At 41.1% G+C, this 15,894-nt stretch overlaps 1 protein-coding gene across 2 annotated transcripts in view; it reads right to left on the bottom strand.

The window, feature by feature from the left end:
* The window catches only part of AFF3 (ALF transcription elongation factor 3), a 719,747-nt gene that overhangs the window by 147,975 nt on the left and 555,878 nt on the right, over window positions 1–15,894 (bottom strand). For both annotated transcript variants that reach the window (XM_066267825.1, XM_066267826.1), the window contains one exon: window positions 15,297–15,348. In XM_066267825.1, the coding sequence (XP_066123922.1) occupies window positions 15,297–15,348 (52 nt within the window). The remainder of the gene's footprint in view (window positions 1–15,296; window positions 15,349–15,894) is intronic.

Here is a 15,894-nt window from a genome sequence, read left to right as displayed (position 1 = left end):
AATCATGGCCGGCAAAATTAAAATTGTCAGTTTAAGTGGATAAACCTTGCTCATTTATAGAGAAAAATGCAGTTACATAATTAAAATGAAAAGACTGCCTAATCTGTGTGGGTAATGTAATTACTGGGAGCTGTGGGCACGCACTCAACCATTCAGTTTGGATCCTGCTCCCTTCCTCTTCCTGAGCTTATGCATTTGTCATCCCTGAGCACCACCCACACTTGCCACGATCGCAGGCTTCTCGTGGAGAGCTGTGCCCCATGTCCCTTGTGCTCTGCCGTGATCATTGCATCTAGGTGTTTGCTGCGTCCAGCCTCCCACGCCTGTCCTGATGTGAAAGGCAGAGCTCTCCTTTTCAACAAATTAACAGATGTGCACTATAACTCAAATTTCCCCTCCACATCCATCAAAAGAATTCCTTTGGTTCTCAGTAACTTCAGGAATAATGTTGTCTTAAATATTCCAATTTCTTCATATTCTTCCAGGGAAACATTGTTCTCTGGGATTGTGGAAACCAAGATTTACAGAACAGGAGATCAAACAAATTGCTGGACATACCATATGTCCTTCATCTGCTCAGAGACACAAGGAAATGGTTCCTCACATTGTCCTATTTCCAGTCTGAACCCCTTCCAGGTAACCATGTCACAATCCCAGCTCTGGAGTAGTCAAAATTCGGCTGTTCTTGAAAGGGAAGGCTGTGGGAAAACCCGTTCTTTTGGTTTCGGTGACTTCTGTTTGAGATAACTCCTGAAAATTTATAACTTCGTCACAGCTTGGCATTAAACCTATTTAATAAGTGACTATAGACAGTTCCATGGAGATTGGGTAAACATTCTTCTCCTAAATAGGTAGACACTTGTGCATTAATTTAAAGTTGATCTCAGATCTTGGGTCTTATGTTTCTGTTGTCTTTGTCAACACCTTTGATCTTTGGATAGGACTAATTTGAAAAAACCACAGTGTTCAGTAAAAGCAATAAAGGTAGAGAAAAGTAATCTTTGATACTGGACCATGGACAGCAGAAAATACTATCAATTCATTTCAACATTGTGCACTTACCCATGAATTTGTCTAGCCACAATTTAGCCCCTCTGCTGTGCCAGACACAGTACCTGCCCTCAGGAAACCTCCAGTCCAGTTGCTAGAGAAAGATATTTCAAAAAGTAAAAATAACACAACAACACGACAACTGTAATGAGACTTCAGAATAAATATTGAAGTGACTGTGGAAAGGACTAGCCGTGGTACCATGGGGAAGCTTCCCGAGGTAGTGATCACTATGTGCACCTCAGAGGAGTCGGTGTCAGCTGGGAAGAAAAAAATGAAGGAAGGCTCCCAGGGAGCCCCTGAGGAATCTGAGGCTGGCTTGTTGGAGGAGCTGAAGGAAGCCCACGTGACTGCAGTGCTGGCATGAGCTCTATGTGCAGTGAAGGGGAAGAGTGGGGGACCCCAGCCTGTGTCTAGTGGTGCTGGCTCTGGATTTTATCCTGAGTGGATGGGAAACATATTTAAGATTTCAGACCAAGAAATGACTTGATCTGATTTACATTTTTAAAAGATCAGTGTGAGGAGGTTGTATTACCGAGGGGAAGGAACAGAAACATGCTAATGTCTTTTAGACTGGTTTAGACTAGCCAGGAAGGAAAGAGGTGAATGGACTAATATTTAATTTTGGAGGCTGAATTTACAAGACATAGAGAGAAAACAAACATTTCAGTGGGGAACAGGAGTTATCAAGGATGACCCCATGTTTCTAGGCTTGAACAATGGCACATTTGGCATCACCACTTTGAGAAACACATACATTCACAAGAACAACATTTTTTTTTTCTTTTTTTTTTTTTTTTTCTTTTTTTTCTGAAGCTGGAAACGGGGAGAGACAGTCAGACAGACTCCCGCATGCGCCCGACCGGGATCCACCCGGCACGCCCACCAGGGGCGACGTTCTGCCCACCAGGGGGTGACGCTCTGCCCACCAGGGGGAGACGCTCTGCCCATCCTGGGCGTCGCCATGTTGCGACCAGAGCCACTCTAGCGCCTGAGGTAGAGGCCACAGAGCCATCCCCAGCGCCCGGGCCATCTTTGCTCCAATGGAGCCTTGGCTGCGGGAGGGGAAGAGAGAGACAGAGAGGAAAGCGCGGCGGAGGGGTGGAGAAGCAAATGGGCGCTTCTCCTGTGTGCCCTGGCCGGGAATCAAACCCGGGTCCTCCGCACGCTAGGCCGACGCTCTACCGCTGAGCCAACCGGCCAGGGCCAGAACAACATTTTTGAGTGTGTGTGGCTAAGGGGTAGCAACACCAGAAGTCCAGTTTGGCACAAATTGAATGTGAAATGCTTGTGAGACATCAAGTGGAAAAGTCAAGTAGGTCTGCAGTTCAGAGGGAGCTCTGAGCTGAGGATATAACTTCAGAAAGTATAAGCACATAGGAATTGAAGGTTATGGGAATGGATGAGATCACCCAGACAGATGAGAGGAAGGGTGAGGGGAAGGAGGAGGGAAGGAAATAGAGAAGTCAGGAATAAATGCTAAAATATAACATTTAAGGTTGGGTAGAGGAAGAACAGTCAGCAAAGAAGCCTGAGAAGAAACAGCCAGAGGAGCAGGAAACAAACAATGAAGTTTGGTATGAGACAGCTCAAATAAAGTGGAGACCAACAGTGTCCAATGCTGACTGCTGTACCTTTTCTGGTAAGACAACAGATGGAAAAAAACCAAGTACATCTGGTTCTGTGGAGGTCTCTGTTGACCCAATGAGTAGTTCTGGTGGAGAGGTGGGGCAGAAAGGAGTGAAGGGAACCTGTCCTCAAGTTAACAGAGGAAATGGGATGGATTTTGAATAAGAGGAAGGCAGTGTTTTCAGTAACAGAAGGAAAGGAAAAGAAAGAGTGAGATAAAGATAGTTGGGTAGATCTGGTTAAGGGAAGATGAGACTTTCCTGTTAAATACAGTCAGCCATGGTATTCACTAGGGAGATAAAGATGGGAAGGATATAGGACCAGATTCAGGATGCTCACTCAAGCAGTCAGAAACATAGAAAACCAGGTCACATATCATCCACATAGTATCAATTCTGTGATGGAGGTATTTATGGTATACTAAAGAAGAAAATTTATAGAATGACATCACCAGTAAACTGCTGTAAGTTTGTATATGTAATGTAATACTTAGAACAGGCACTAAAACAGCTATACAAAGAGATACAACACAAATAAAAAAATACTATAGATAGATAAAAATGGAGTTCCACAAAAGGTTTAAGGAACCTCTAGGAAGCCAGGTAAAGGAAAACAGAAAACAAAACAAAACAAAAGAACAAACAGAAAACAAAAAAAGTAAAGTATCAGACATAAGTGCTAATGTATTAATAATTACATTAAAATGCAAACTGTTTAAATATATCAATTAAATGATAGAAATGGGCAAAGTGAATTAAAATATGACAATGATATGCTGTCTATAAGAAACTCATTTCTTTTTTTTTTAACAATTTTATTTTTTTTTAATGGGGCAACATCAATAAATCAGGATACATATATTCAAAGATAACATATCCAGGTTATCTTGTCGTTCGATTATGTTGCATACCCATCACCCAAAGTCAGATTGTCCTCTGTCACCTTATATCTAGTTTTCTTTGTGCCCCTCCCCCTCCCCCTTTCCCTCTCCCTCTCCCCCCTCCCCCCGTAACCACCACACTCTTATCAATGTCTCTTAGTCTCACTTTTATGTCCCACCTACGTATGGAATAATGCAGTTCCTGCTTTTTTCTGATTTACATATTTCACTTTGTATAATGTTATCAAGAGCCCACCATTTTGCTGTAAATGATCCGATGTCATCATTTCTTATGGCTGAGTAGTATTCCATAGTGTATATGTGCCACATCTTCTTTATCCAGTCATCTATTGACGGGCTTTTTGGTTGAAGAAACTCATTTCAAGAGGTGGCAAGATGGCGATGGAGTAGGTGGACATACCAACTTTCACCTTCCAGAACCAAAGTGGACCACAACTTAATTTTAAGAACCATCATCTGGAAAAACCAACTTTGGACTAAACTAAGAGGACTCTTCAACCAAGGAACACTGAAGAATCCACACTGAGATCGATAGGAAAAGCAGAAACACGGAGAGGGCTGCCCAGCTCCCCGGAGTGAACAGCAGCCCGGAGAGACTCGCATGGCAGGAAGTGAGTTTAGCAGAGAGGGGAGGGTCCTGAGCCCCAGGAACAAAGCACCAGCCTGCAGCCCCAGAGCCTAGAAGAGGTGTATGGACAGTATTTAGCTGGAAACAAGACAGGATACTGTTTGTGAGAAAGAGACTGATTTCTCAGACCCAGGATTCTTCTTAAAGGGACTGTGCAGAAAACCTCTCTCACAACCACCCACCCGGGGCTCCGGGGGACAGGAGAGAGGTGAGGACCAGAGTAGCAGGAAAAGAGTGTAATCTAGGAGGCACAGGGAGAAACACTTTGAGGGACTCACCCAGGGCTGAGTCACTCCCCAAATCTGAAGTGAATATTTCCCCTGGAAACAGCAATACTAGCAAAGGGAAGCAGGACACCAGCCAAACAAGCTCTCCCGCAGCACTTAGAGCAGAGTCACTTAGAAGGAGGGAGCTTTCGGGACTACAGTAGTGAGTGTTAGGGTCTGAGCTGCAACACCTCTACCCACATGGCTGAGGGCTTGCTGGAGGGTGGGAGGCAGCAGGACACAGAAGCATGGTTCCATCGGCAAGGGCAGAAGCTGGCTGGCTATGCCTGAGGCCTAGGCGTGAGCTCAGTCTTGCTCGGCGGGGGTGGAAGGGATGCGTGAAAGTGGTCAGGCCCAGCTGTGGCCTGCCTGCAATCCCGCCAGTGGGGTAAGGGCGGGAGCCCTGGAAAGGGTGGAGACCCACTGCTGAGCAAGAGTGCAGATGGGCACCCTCGCCCAGCCCCCAGAACCGAGGCTTGAGGCTTGCGGCCCAACACGCGAGCTGGCTCCTCCCACGACTGAGCGTTGGTGCACAGCCCCGCCCAACTCATGGAGCCGAGGCTTGCAGCTGACTGGAGCGGGCTCGTCCCGCAGGGGTGGGGCAAAAGCCCAGAAACAGGCGAAGCCCCGCAGCTGAGCAAAGGTGCTCACCCCTGCCTGCGGTGCCTAGGCTGAGGCCACCAGCCTTGTAGACCCAGGGACGTGGTCACAGACCCTTCCATGGAGGAGTCAGAAACTGAAGCAACAGCTACAGCGGGCTGGCACCAGCAATGCCCGTACCCAAACGCCCTAAGCAGCAGAGGCAGAGGGTTGGCGAGCCTGCAGACAGACCACATCTAAGGAACACAGAGGCCACACCCATTGGATTCCAGTGGCCACATCCTTCTTATACACAGAGAAAATGGGAAGGCAGAGAAATGCAACACAAATGAATCAAGAGAAATCTGCAGAAAAGGAACTGAATGAGTCAGATATAACCAAATTACTGGTGCAGAGTTTAAAATAACGATTGTTAGGATGCTCAAAAATCTTAGAACAACAAAAGATGGTCATTACGAACACCTAATAAAGAGACAGCAAATATAAAAAAGGACATTGAAATGATAAAAAAGAATCAGTCAGAAATGACAAATACAATATCAGAAATAAAGACCATAATGAAAGGAATTAAATCAGCATGAATGAACCCGAGCATCGAATCAGTGAGTTAGAGGACAAGATAAATGAAGGCACAGAAGAAGAGCAGAAAAAGAAAAGAGACTCAAAAAGTCTGAGGAAACTCTAAGAGAGCTCTGTGACAACATGAAGAGAAATAACATCTGCATCATAGGGGTTCCTAAAGAAGAAGAGAAAGAACAAGGGATAGAGTCTTTGTTCAATCATATCATAGCTGAAAACTTCCCTAAATTAATTCAGAAAAACGTCTCACAAGTTTAAAAAGCACAGAGAACTCCATTAAAGAGAAACCCAAAGAAATCTACACTAAGACACGTCATAATTAAAACAACAAAGCTAAGTGATAAAGAGAAAATATTAAAAGCTGCTAGAGAAAAAAAGACTATCACCTACAAAGGAGCCCCCATAAGGATGACATCTGACTTCTCAACAGAAATACTTGAGGCCAGAAGGGAATGGCAAGAAATATTCAAACTAATGCAGAACAAGAGCCTATAACAAGACTACTTTATCTAGCAAGGCTATCGTTTAAAATTGAAGGAGAAATAAAAAGCTTCCCAGACAAAAAACAACTCAAGGAATTCACTACACCAAACCAATGCTGCAAGAAATGCTAAGGGGTCTGTTGTAAACAGATCAAAGGGGGAAAAGAATATAGCAAAAGAGGAATACAGCTTCAAAGAATAAAATGGCAATAAACAACTATTGTATATATCAATAATAACCTTAAATGTAAATGGATTAAATGATCCGATCAAAAGACATAGGGTAGCTGCGTGGATAAGAAAACAGGACCCATAGGCCCTGGCTGGTTGGCTCAGTGGTAGAGCGTTGGCCTGGCATGCAGGAGTCCCAGGTTCGATTCCAGGACAGGGGACACAGGAGAAGTGCCCATCTACTTCTCCACCTCTCCTCCTCTCCTTCCTCTCTGTCTCTCTCTTCCCCTCCCGCAGCCAAGACTCCTTTGGAGCAAAGTTGGCCTGGGTGCTGAGGATGGCTCCATGGCCTCTGCCTCAGGAGCTGGAATGGCTCTGGTTGCAACAGAGCAACACCTCAGATGGGCAGAGCATCGTCCCCTGGTGGGCATGCCAGGTGGATCCCGGTCGGGGGCATGTGGGAGTCTGTCTGACTGCCTCCCCGTTTCCAACTTCAGAAAAAAGAAAGAGAAAAAAAAAAAGAAAACAGGACCCATATATATGCTGTCTACAAGAGACACATCTTAAACAAAAGATGCACCTAGACTGAAGATAAAAGGATGGAAAAAAATATTTCATGCAAATGGAAATGAAAAAAAAGCTGGAGTAGCAATACTTATATCAGACAAAATGGACTGTAAAACAAAGGCTATAGTAAGAGATAAAGAAAGTCACTAAATAATGATAAAGGGAGCAATCCAACAGGAAGATATAACCATTATAAATATCTACGAACCTAATATAGGAGCTCCTAAATATATAAAGCAGATTTTGATGGATATAAAGGGCGAGATTAACAGCAATACTATAATAGTAGGGGATTTCAATAACCCACTAACATCACTAGATAGATCATCAAGAAAGAACATTAACAAAGAAACATCAGACTTAAAGGACACACTAGATCAACTCAATTTAATAGATATCTTCAGAACCTTTCATGCTAAAGCAGCAGAATATACATTCTTTTCAAGTGCTCATGGTACATTCTCTAGGATAGACCACATGTTAGGGCACAAAAGCAGTCTCAACAAATTTAAGAAGATTGAAATCATATCGAGCACTTTCTCTGATCACAATGGCATGAAACTAGAAATCAACCACAACAGAAAAACTGAAAAATACTCAAACACTTGGAAACTAAATAGCATGTTATTTAATAACAAATGGGTTAACAATGAGATCAAACAAGAATTAAAAAAATTCCTAGAAATGAATAATGAGCATACAACAACTCAAAATTTACGGGACACGGCAAAAGCAGTCCTAAGAGGGAAGTTCATAGCATTACAGGCATACCTCAAGAAGCTAGAAAAAGCTCAAATAAACAACTTGACCCTGCATCTAAAAGAACTAGAAAAAGAACAACAAGTAAAGCCCAGAGGTAGTAGAAGGAAGGAAATAATAAAGATCAGAACAGAAATAAATGACATAGAGACTAAAGAAACAATACAGAGAATCAATGCAACCAGGAGCTGGTTCTTTGAAAAGATAAACAAGACCAATGAACTTTTAACCAGACTCACCAAGGAAAAAAGAGAGAGGATTCAAATAAATAAAATTAGAAATGAGAGTGGAGAAATAACAACCGACACAACAGAAATACAAAGGATTGTAAGAAAATACTATGAAGAACTGTAGGCCAAAAAATAAGAAAATCTAAATGAAAAGGACAAATTCCTTGAAACATATAATCTTCCAAAAATTTATCTGGAAGAATCAGAAAATGTAAACAGACTGATTACAACAAATGAGATTAAAATAGTTATCAAAAAACTCCCAACAAAAAAAGTCCTGGGCCTGATGGCTTCACAAGTGAATTCTATCAAATATTCAAAGAAGAACTAACTCCTATCCTTCTCAAGCTATTTCAAAAAACTCAAGAGGAAGGAAGACTTCCAAGCTCCTTTTATGAGGCGAGCATAATTCTGACTCTAAAACCAGGCAAAGAGAACACAAAGAAAGAAAATTATAGACCAATATCCCTGATGAATTTAGATGCTAAAATCCTCAGCAAAATATTAGCCAACCGGATCCAGCAATATATGAAAAAAAATCATACATCATGATTATGTGGGATTTATTCTGGGGAGGCAAGCCTGGTACAATATTTGCAAATCAATCAATGTGATTCATCACATAAACAAAAGGAAGGACATAAACCATATGATAATTTCAATAGATGCAGAAAAAGCATTTAATAAAATCCAGCACCCATTCATGATCAAAACTCTTAGCAAAGTGGGAATACAGGGAACATACGTCAACATGATAAAGTCCATCTATGACAGGCCCACAGCCAACATCATACTCAATGGGCAAAAATTAAAAGCAATCCCCTTAAGATCAGGAACAAGGCAAGGGTGCCCCCTTTCACCACTCTTATTCAACATAGTTCTGGAAGTCCTAGCTACAGCTATCCGACAAGAAGAAGAATTAAAAGGCATCCAAATTGGAAAAGAAGAAGTAAAACTATCATTATTTGCAGATGATATGATATTGTATGTAGAAAACCCTAAAGTCTCAGTTAAAATACTAAACCTGATAAATGAATTCAATAAGGTGGGAGGATATAAAATTAATACTCAGAAATCAGAGGCATTTTTATACACGAACAATGAATTGTCAGAAAGAGAAATTAAGGAATCAATCCCCTTCACTATTGCAACCATAAAAAAGTACCTAGGAGTAAATTTAACTAAAGAAATTAAAGACTTGTACTCAGAAAATTATAAAACATTGATAAAAGAAATCAAGGAAGATTCAAACAAGTGGAAGCATATACCATGCTCATGGTTAGAAAGAATAAACATCATTAAAATGTCTATATTACCCAAAGCAATCTAGAAATTCAATGCAATACCATTAAAATACCAATGACATACTTCAAAGATATAGAACACATATTCCAAAAATTTATATGGAACCAAAGAGGAACATGAATAGCCTCAGCAATCTTGAAAAGGAAGAATAAAGTGGGAGGCATCATACTTCCCAATATCAAGTTATATTACAAGGCCATTGTACTCAAAACAGCCTGGTACTGGCATAAGAACAGGCATATAGATCAATGGAACAGAACAGAGAATCCACAAATAAACCCACACTTTTATGGAGAACTGATGTTTGACAAAGGAGGTAAGAGCATACAATGAAGTAAAGACAGCCTCTTTAACAAATGGTGTTGGGAAAATTGGACACTTACCTGTAAAATAATGAAACTAGACCAGCAACTTACACCATTCACAAAAATAAACTCAAAATGGATAAAAGACTTACATGTAAGTCATGAAACCTTAAGCATCTTAGAAGAAAACATAGGCAGCAAGCTCTCCGACATCTCTCGCAGCAATATATGTATTATATTTGCTGATTTATTTCCACAGGCAAGTGAAATAAAAGACAGGATAAACAAATGGGACTATATCAAACTAAAAAGCTTTTGTACAGCTAAAGACAATAAGAACAGAATAAAAAGACAAACTACACAATGGGAGAACATATTCAATAATACGTCTGATAAGGGGTTAATAACCAAAATTTATAAAGAACTTGTAAAACTCAACACCAGGAAGATAAACAGTCCAATCAAAAAATGGGCCAAAGAAATGAATAGACACTTTTCCAAAGAGGACATACAGATGGCCAATAGGCATATGGAAAAATGCTCAACATCACTAATCATTAGAGAAATGCAAGTTAAAACCACAATGAGATATCACCTCACACCAGTCAGAATGGCGCTCGCTCATCAACAAAACAACACAGAATAAGTGCTGGCGAGGATGTGGAGAAAAAGAAACCCTCCTGCATTGCTGGTGGGAATGCAGATTGGTGCAGCCTCTGTGGAAAACAGTATGGAGATTCCTCAAAAATTGAAAATCGAATTGCGTTTTGACCCAGCTATACCACTTTAAGGAATATACCCCAAGAACACCATAGCACTGTTTCAAAAGGAGAAATGCACCCCCATGTTTATGGCAGCATTGTTCACAATAGCGAAGATCTGGAAACAGCCCAAGTGTCTGTCAGTGGACGAGTGGATTAAAAAGCTTTGGTACCTATATATTATGGAATATTACTCAGCCATAAAAATGATGACATCGGATCATTTACAACAACATGGATGGACCTTGATAACATTATACTGAGTGAAATAAGTAAATCAGAAAAAACTAAGAAGTATATGATTCCATACATAGGTGGTACATAAAAATGAGACTAAGAGACATGGACAAGACGGTGGTGGTTACCGGAGCGGGGTGGAGACAGGGGGAGGGGAGGGGCACAAAGAAAACCAGATAGAAGGTGACGGAAGACAATTTGACTTTGGGTGATGTGTATGCAACACCAAAAATATCAAAATAACCTGGAGATGTTGCCACTGAACATATGTATCCTGATTTATCAATGTCACCCCATTAAAATTAATAATAATGAAAAAGAGAGAAAAAAATAAAATTAAGTGCAAAATAAAAAAAAAGAAATACATTTTAGATATAATGATATAAGTGGGTGGAAAGTAAAAGAATGGAAATAATAACATTATGCAAACAATCAAAAGAACATAGCAAGGGGTACATTGATAAAGTATACTTCAGAACAAAGAAAATTACCAGACATAGTGGACATTACAATGATAAAAGGATAAATCAACCAAGAAGACAAAGCAACCCTAAATGTTATGCACCAAATAACAGAGCTGTAAAATATGTGGAAGCAAAAACATAAATTGGAAAGGAGATACTGACAAATCCACAATTATCCTCAGAGATGTCAACATTCCTCTTCCAACAATTGATAAGAGCAACTAGCGAGAAAGTCAGCAAGGATACAGAATAACTTAACAACATCAACAACAGGATATAACTGATATTTATGGAACACTCCACCCAACAGTAGCACAATAAAGATTCTTCCCAGTAGCCCATGAAACAGATACAGACATAGACTGTAGCTTGGGCCATAAAAAAATGGTCAGTTAAGTTCACAAAAATTGAGATCATACAGAATATGTTCTTTGACTACAATGGAATCAAACAAGAAATCAATAAAAAGTAATATGATAGGAAAATCTTTAAACACTTGGAAATTAAACAATACACTTCTAAATAATCCGTGTGCCAAAGAGGAAGTCTCACTGAACTGAATGAAGATGAAAATACAGTCAGGTTTGTGGGATCCAGCCAGGGCAGTGAGGAGGTGAGACAGAGGGCACTAAATGCTTAGATTATGAGAGGACACATCTCAAATCAACACTCTAAACTTCCTCAGGAAACTAGGAAAAGAGCAAAATGAAACCAAAGCAAGCTGGAGACAAATAGTAAAGATAAGAGATCAATGAAACCGAAAACCAAAAAGCTGATAAAGAACATCAATTAAACAAAAAGTTTAAAAAGATCAGTAAAATTGATAAGCATCCAGCAAGACTGACAAAGACCAAAATAAAGAAGACTGGTATCAGAATGAAATGAGATACCACTTTAGCCCCAAACTTCAGAAGGACAGTACAATCCTACACACATATATATGACAACTTAAATGACTCGATGGAGTACTTGGACAGCACACACAGCCATAACCTACCTAATGTGAAAAAATCTGAATAACCCTTTAACTATAAAGAAAATAGAATTTGTAAGTTTTTAAGATTTCCAGGCCCACATAATTTCACTGGAGAATTCTGATAGAGATTTAAATAGAAATTAGCATTAATGTTATAAAATCTCAAAAAAAGGGGGGGGAAGAGCAGGGTACACTTCTCAATTCATTTTACAAGCCATCATTGTCCTTATATCAAAACCAGACAAAGACAATACAAAAGAAACTTTAAGAACAATATACCTCATGCCTGAACAGGCAGGGGCACAGTGGGTAGACAGAATGTTGGCCTGGGATGCTGAGGACCCAGGTTTGAAACGCTGAGGTCACCAACTTAAGTGCAGGCTCACTAACTTGAGCATGGGCTTATCGGCTTGAGCGTGGGGTCACTGGCTTGAGCATGGGATCAAAGACATGACCCTATGGTCGCTGGCTTGAGCCCAAGGTCACTGGCTTGGCTGGAGCCCCCTGGTCAAGGCACATATGAGAAAGCAATCAATGAACAACTAAGGTCCTGCAACAAAGAATTGATGCTTCTCATCTCTCTCCCTTCCTACCTGTCTCTCTCTTTCTCTCTCCAAAAAACAACCAACCAACCAAACAAACAAAAACAACAATATCCTTCTTCATGAACATAAAGAAGAAAACATGTGAGGATGTGGAGGAACGAGAATGCTCTTACATTGCTGTCAACTGTACAACTGCTTTGGAAAATGATTTGGGATACCTCCTGTTGAACACACACATACTCTGAAGCCCATCTGCTCACCAAAAGACTGTGCATGGGTGGTTTAGTTGTAGGGTGTGACTTACGAATATTCATCAAATTGTATTCTTAGGTTATATGTGCTCTTCTCTATGCATATTTACTCAGTTATAAGTTAACTAAAAGAGAATGAAAAACCTACTGGCTCTGGTGATATGAAGATAATGGTGAGCACAAGTTCAGAGGGAACGGCATCCATCGGGGACCTCACATGAATTCCAGTTTTACAAATGGTGATCCTGGAGCAGAGAGCAGTTCAGGAAAAGGGCCAAGGTTGCAAAACTACTGAGTAGTAGGGCATGGATGTACACTCAGGACCAGGGCTGCTGAGCCTCTGTTTATCAACTATACAACCTGTCTCTGTGTCTTGAGAGCACAAAGGCAATAAGGATAAAGGGAACATTAGACAGGAGTCCTCAGACGCACTAGAGAGTCTGAGGCTACTTCAGGAAGGGCAAGCAGGCATAGCAAATGGATGCTCTTACAAATGTCTCTTTATCAAGTGGCTATACAGGCTCATGACCAATATTCACAAGGACAACCAACTACCCTGTCAGAAGAGATCAAGCATTTTAGTTCACTGTGTTTAGCAAGACAGGGAAATGTACAATCTATTTTTGAAAGATTTTGAGTTACAGGACAACCTGTGATTCTATCTGAAAAATCCTTTGTGTTCACTGTGTGGTTAGGTGCCTAAGCCAGAGCAATGTAATACAAGGTGCACTGTGCACAGGCCCCGCCCTCTCTGTCAGGGCACAGCCTTGCTTTGGTCTTGGAGAGAAAAAAAAACTACCATATCATTAGACTTTTTTAGTAGGATGGAAATTATGATTTTGTGATTAGGTCAGGGTATAATTATAGGTCAGAGCTGGATAACTTAATATAATTAGTGTTAGAGCAATCACTGAAGCCACCACACAAAACACTGTGTCAAGCCTTAATTGAGAGAGAAGATTACTGTGTAGAAGTCATTCATTCTGGCAGCTGCCTTTCTGGCAAAAGGTGGGAAGATGCACACAAGTGGGGACCAAAGGCAGGAATAAGGGATCTGGTCTTATAGTTACAATATGATACTATTAATGGCTACAAGTTCGAAAGAAGCCTCTAACAAAGCAAGATGAGTCAACTAAAAGTTCTTGCTGCCTTAGAGAGAACATCTCTGATAACTAGTTTTTTTTTAAAATGGAGTTTGCAGTGGAAATATTTCCTGGAAATAAGTCAAGGAATTCTTTCCAAATTAAGGCTTGCTGAATGAAATAATCTCTAAATCCCCTTTCTAATATAAAGTTTATACAATCTACACACTTAATCTGACTTGATTCACAACACACCTTTCTGAACTTCTCCTTGGGGGAAACACAGAGATAAAATCATGTGTTTATAGTTTCATATATAAGGAAACAAAAATTAGGAGCAAAGCCACTCAGTTCTAGTGCAACTGCTGTGTTATGGTGAGTTAATTGCCCTGGTGTGTCCACCTTAAATAAATCACTCAATCTCTAAGAAACGTAAGGCCTGAGTGGTCCTCTTTGTTCTGTTAACCTTCCTTCATGTGGGGTTTTCTCCGCCTGTCAAGTCAGTGTCAAGATTCACTGAGTTCTGTCTTACACCCAGTTCATTCTCTGGTGTCTCCGGTATCTTGCAAGGTGAGCAGACTCCTCTGTGAACTCACAGCCATGAGGCTCAGATGCTCTTCTTGCAGATTTCCTGACTTGTCCTTCACCCCCCGCACACTCTCCCTGTGCATTATCTGCATTCCCAGGTCTAGGCACTCTCCCAAGATCATCTGACTGGCACAAGTGACTTGTAGTACATGTAAAAATGACTTAGAAACAAACCCTCTCTGACTCATTTTTAGACCTAACCTATTTCTCTAAACCTGGCAAAACACAACACAGATAACAAGAAAAAGGAAATGGAAGTGTAAGGAAAAGCTGTCCTTCGCGCCTTCAAACTGGCAGTACAAAGCAAGCATTGCCTGAAGGACGGAGGGGAACATGGCGAATGCTAAGTGAGTATTTTTTCACTTTGACTGACTGATCAGAAGAGTATTTACAAACTCCCAACTGATGCCGCGAGCAGATAAACCAACACTGATGGAGAACGTCTCAAGCAAATTTATCATTTAAGACAGACTATTCTGAATGTGATTATTTTTTATTCATCATTTTAGCTCACCTCTATCTTTGCATCTTTCCAATGTTAATGAAACCTGTATAAGCCTTCTCAATATTTAATGCATGCAGCTCGCCTGTTGCATGCTGATGAGTTGAAATCACACGTCTGGTCTCCAGAAGGCCAGTTAACTTTCCCCCAAAAAAGAGGTTCTAGTTCACCTTAAAGCCTGGCCCCAGCTGGTTTCCTTATAAATATCTGCTATTGGTTTCAATGCCATAAAAAGCACAGAACTACAGTTTTAAGGGAAATTAGGGCCAAGAGATTTTAATGGACTTGCCCAATGACACTGGATTTTGTAGAACATGAAAAGTCAGCATTTGTATGGCTCATTTAATACCCAAGGCAGTCCACCAGGCTGGCGTCATCATGTGACATTCAAACAACACAATGTCACCGATGATCTTACCTGTTCATTCTCCTCTTCGTCACTGCTCAGCTTCAGGTCATCTTCGAGCATTCTAAAAGAAGGAACAAAGGGGTAGAGATACTTAGCAAATTCAAAATAATTTATCAACAAAATATCTGAATCAGAGCAATGTTAAAAAAAGTCTATTTGATTTACACGTTTAAAAAAGTGTTCATTTTAAGCCTCTTTCCTATGATGCACTTAGAAGCCTCAAACTGCCCCATCATGAAAGTTACCCTTCACAAATAAGATGGGCCACCTCCAAGATATCAGGCTAAAGACCTCAGTCTATAGGAGCTATCCCTTGTGAAGGTGAACCCACAGTCATCTGCTGTTTGCCACATGCAGGTGCTGTGTCGGGGTCTCCATTCCCATTCACGGGGAACAGAAACAGAGGCAAGTGCAGCTCTGCTGAGAGCTGTGACACAATATACTTGAGTGGGAGTGGCAGCTGCATAGTCTTCCACCGGCCAGAGGTCTGAGGGACACTGCCCGAAGAGCCCACTGGGGAAGGAAGACCAAACAGGAGGCCACCTTGCGGAAGGACTCTGAAGGCAACTCCCCAGTGCCCTGCAGCCCTCCCACTCCTGTGACAGAA

Source organism: Saccopteryx bilineata, chromosome 3, assembly GCF_036850765.1.
Source record: "Saccopteryx bilineata isolate mSacBil1 chromosome 3, mSacBil1_pri_phased_curated, whole genome shotgun sequence".
Lineage (NCBI taxonomy): Eukaryota > Metazoa > Chordata > Mammalia > Chiroptera > Emballonuridae > Saccopteryx > Saccopteryx bilineata.
The sequence above is the reverse complement of the archived record's forward strand: the minus strand, read 5'-3'. Positions and strand labels throughout refer to the sequence as shown.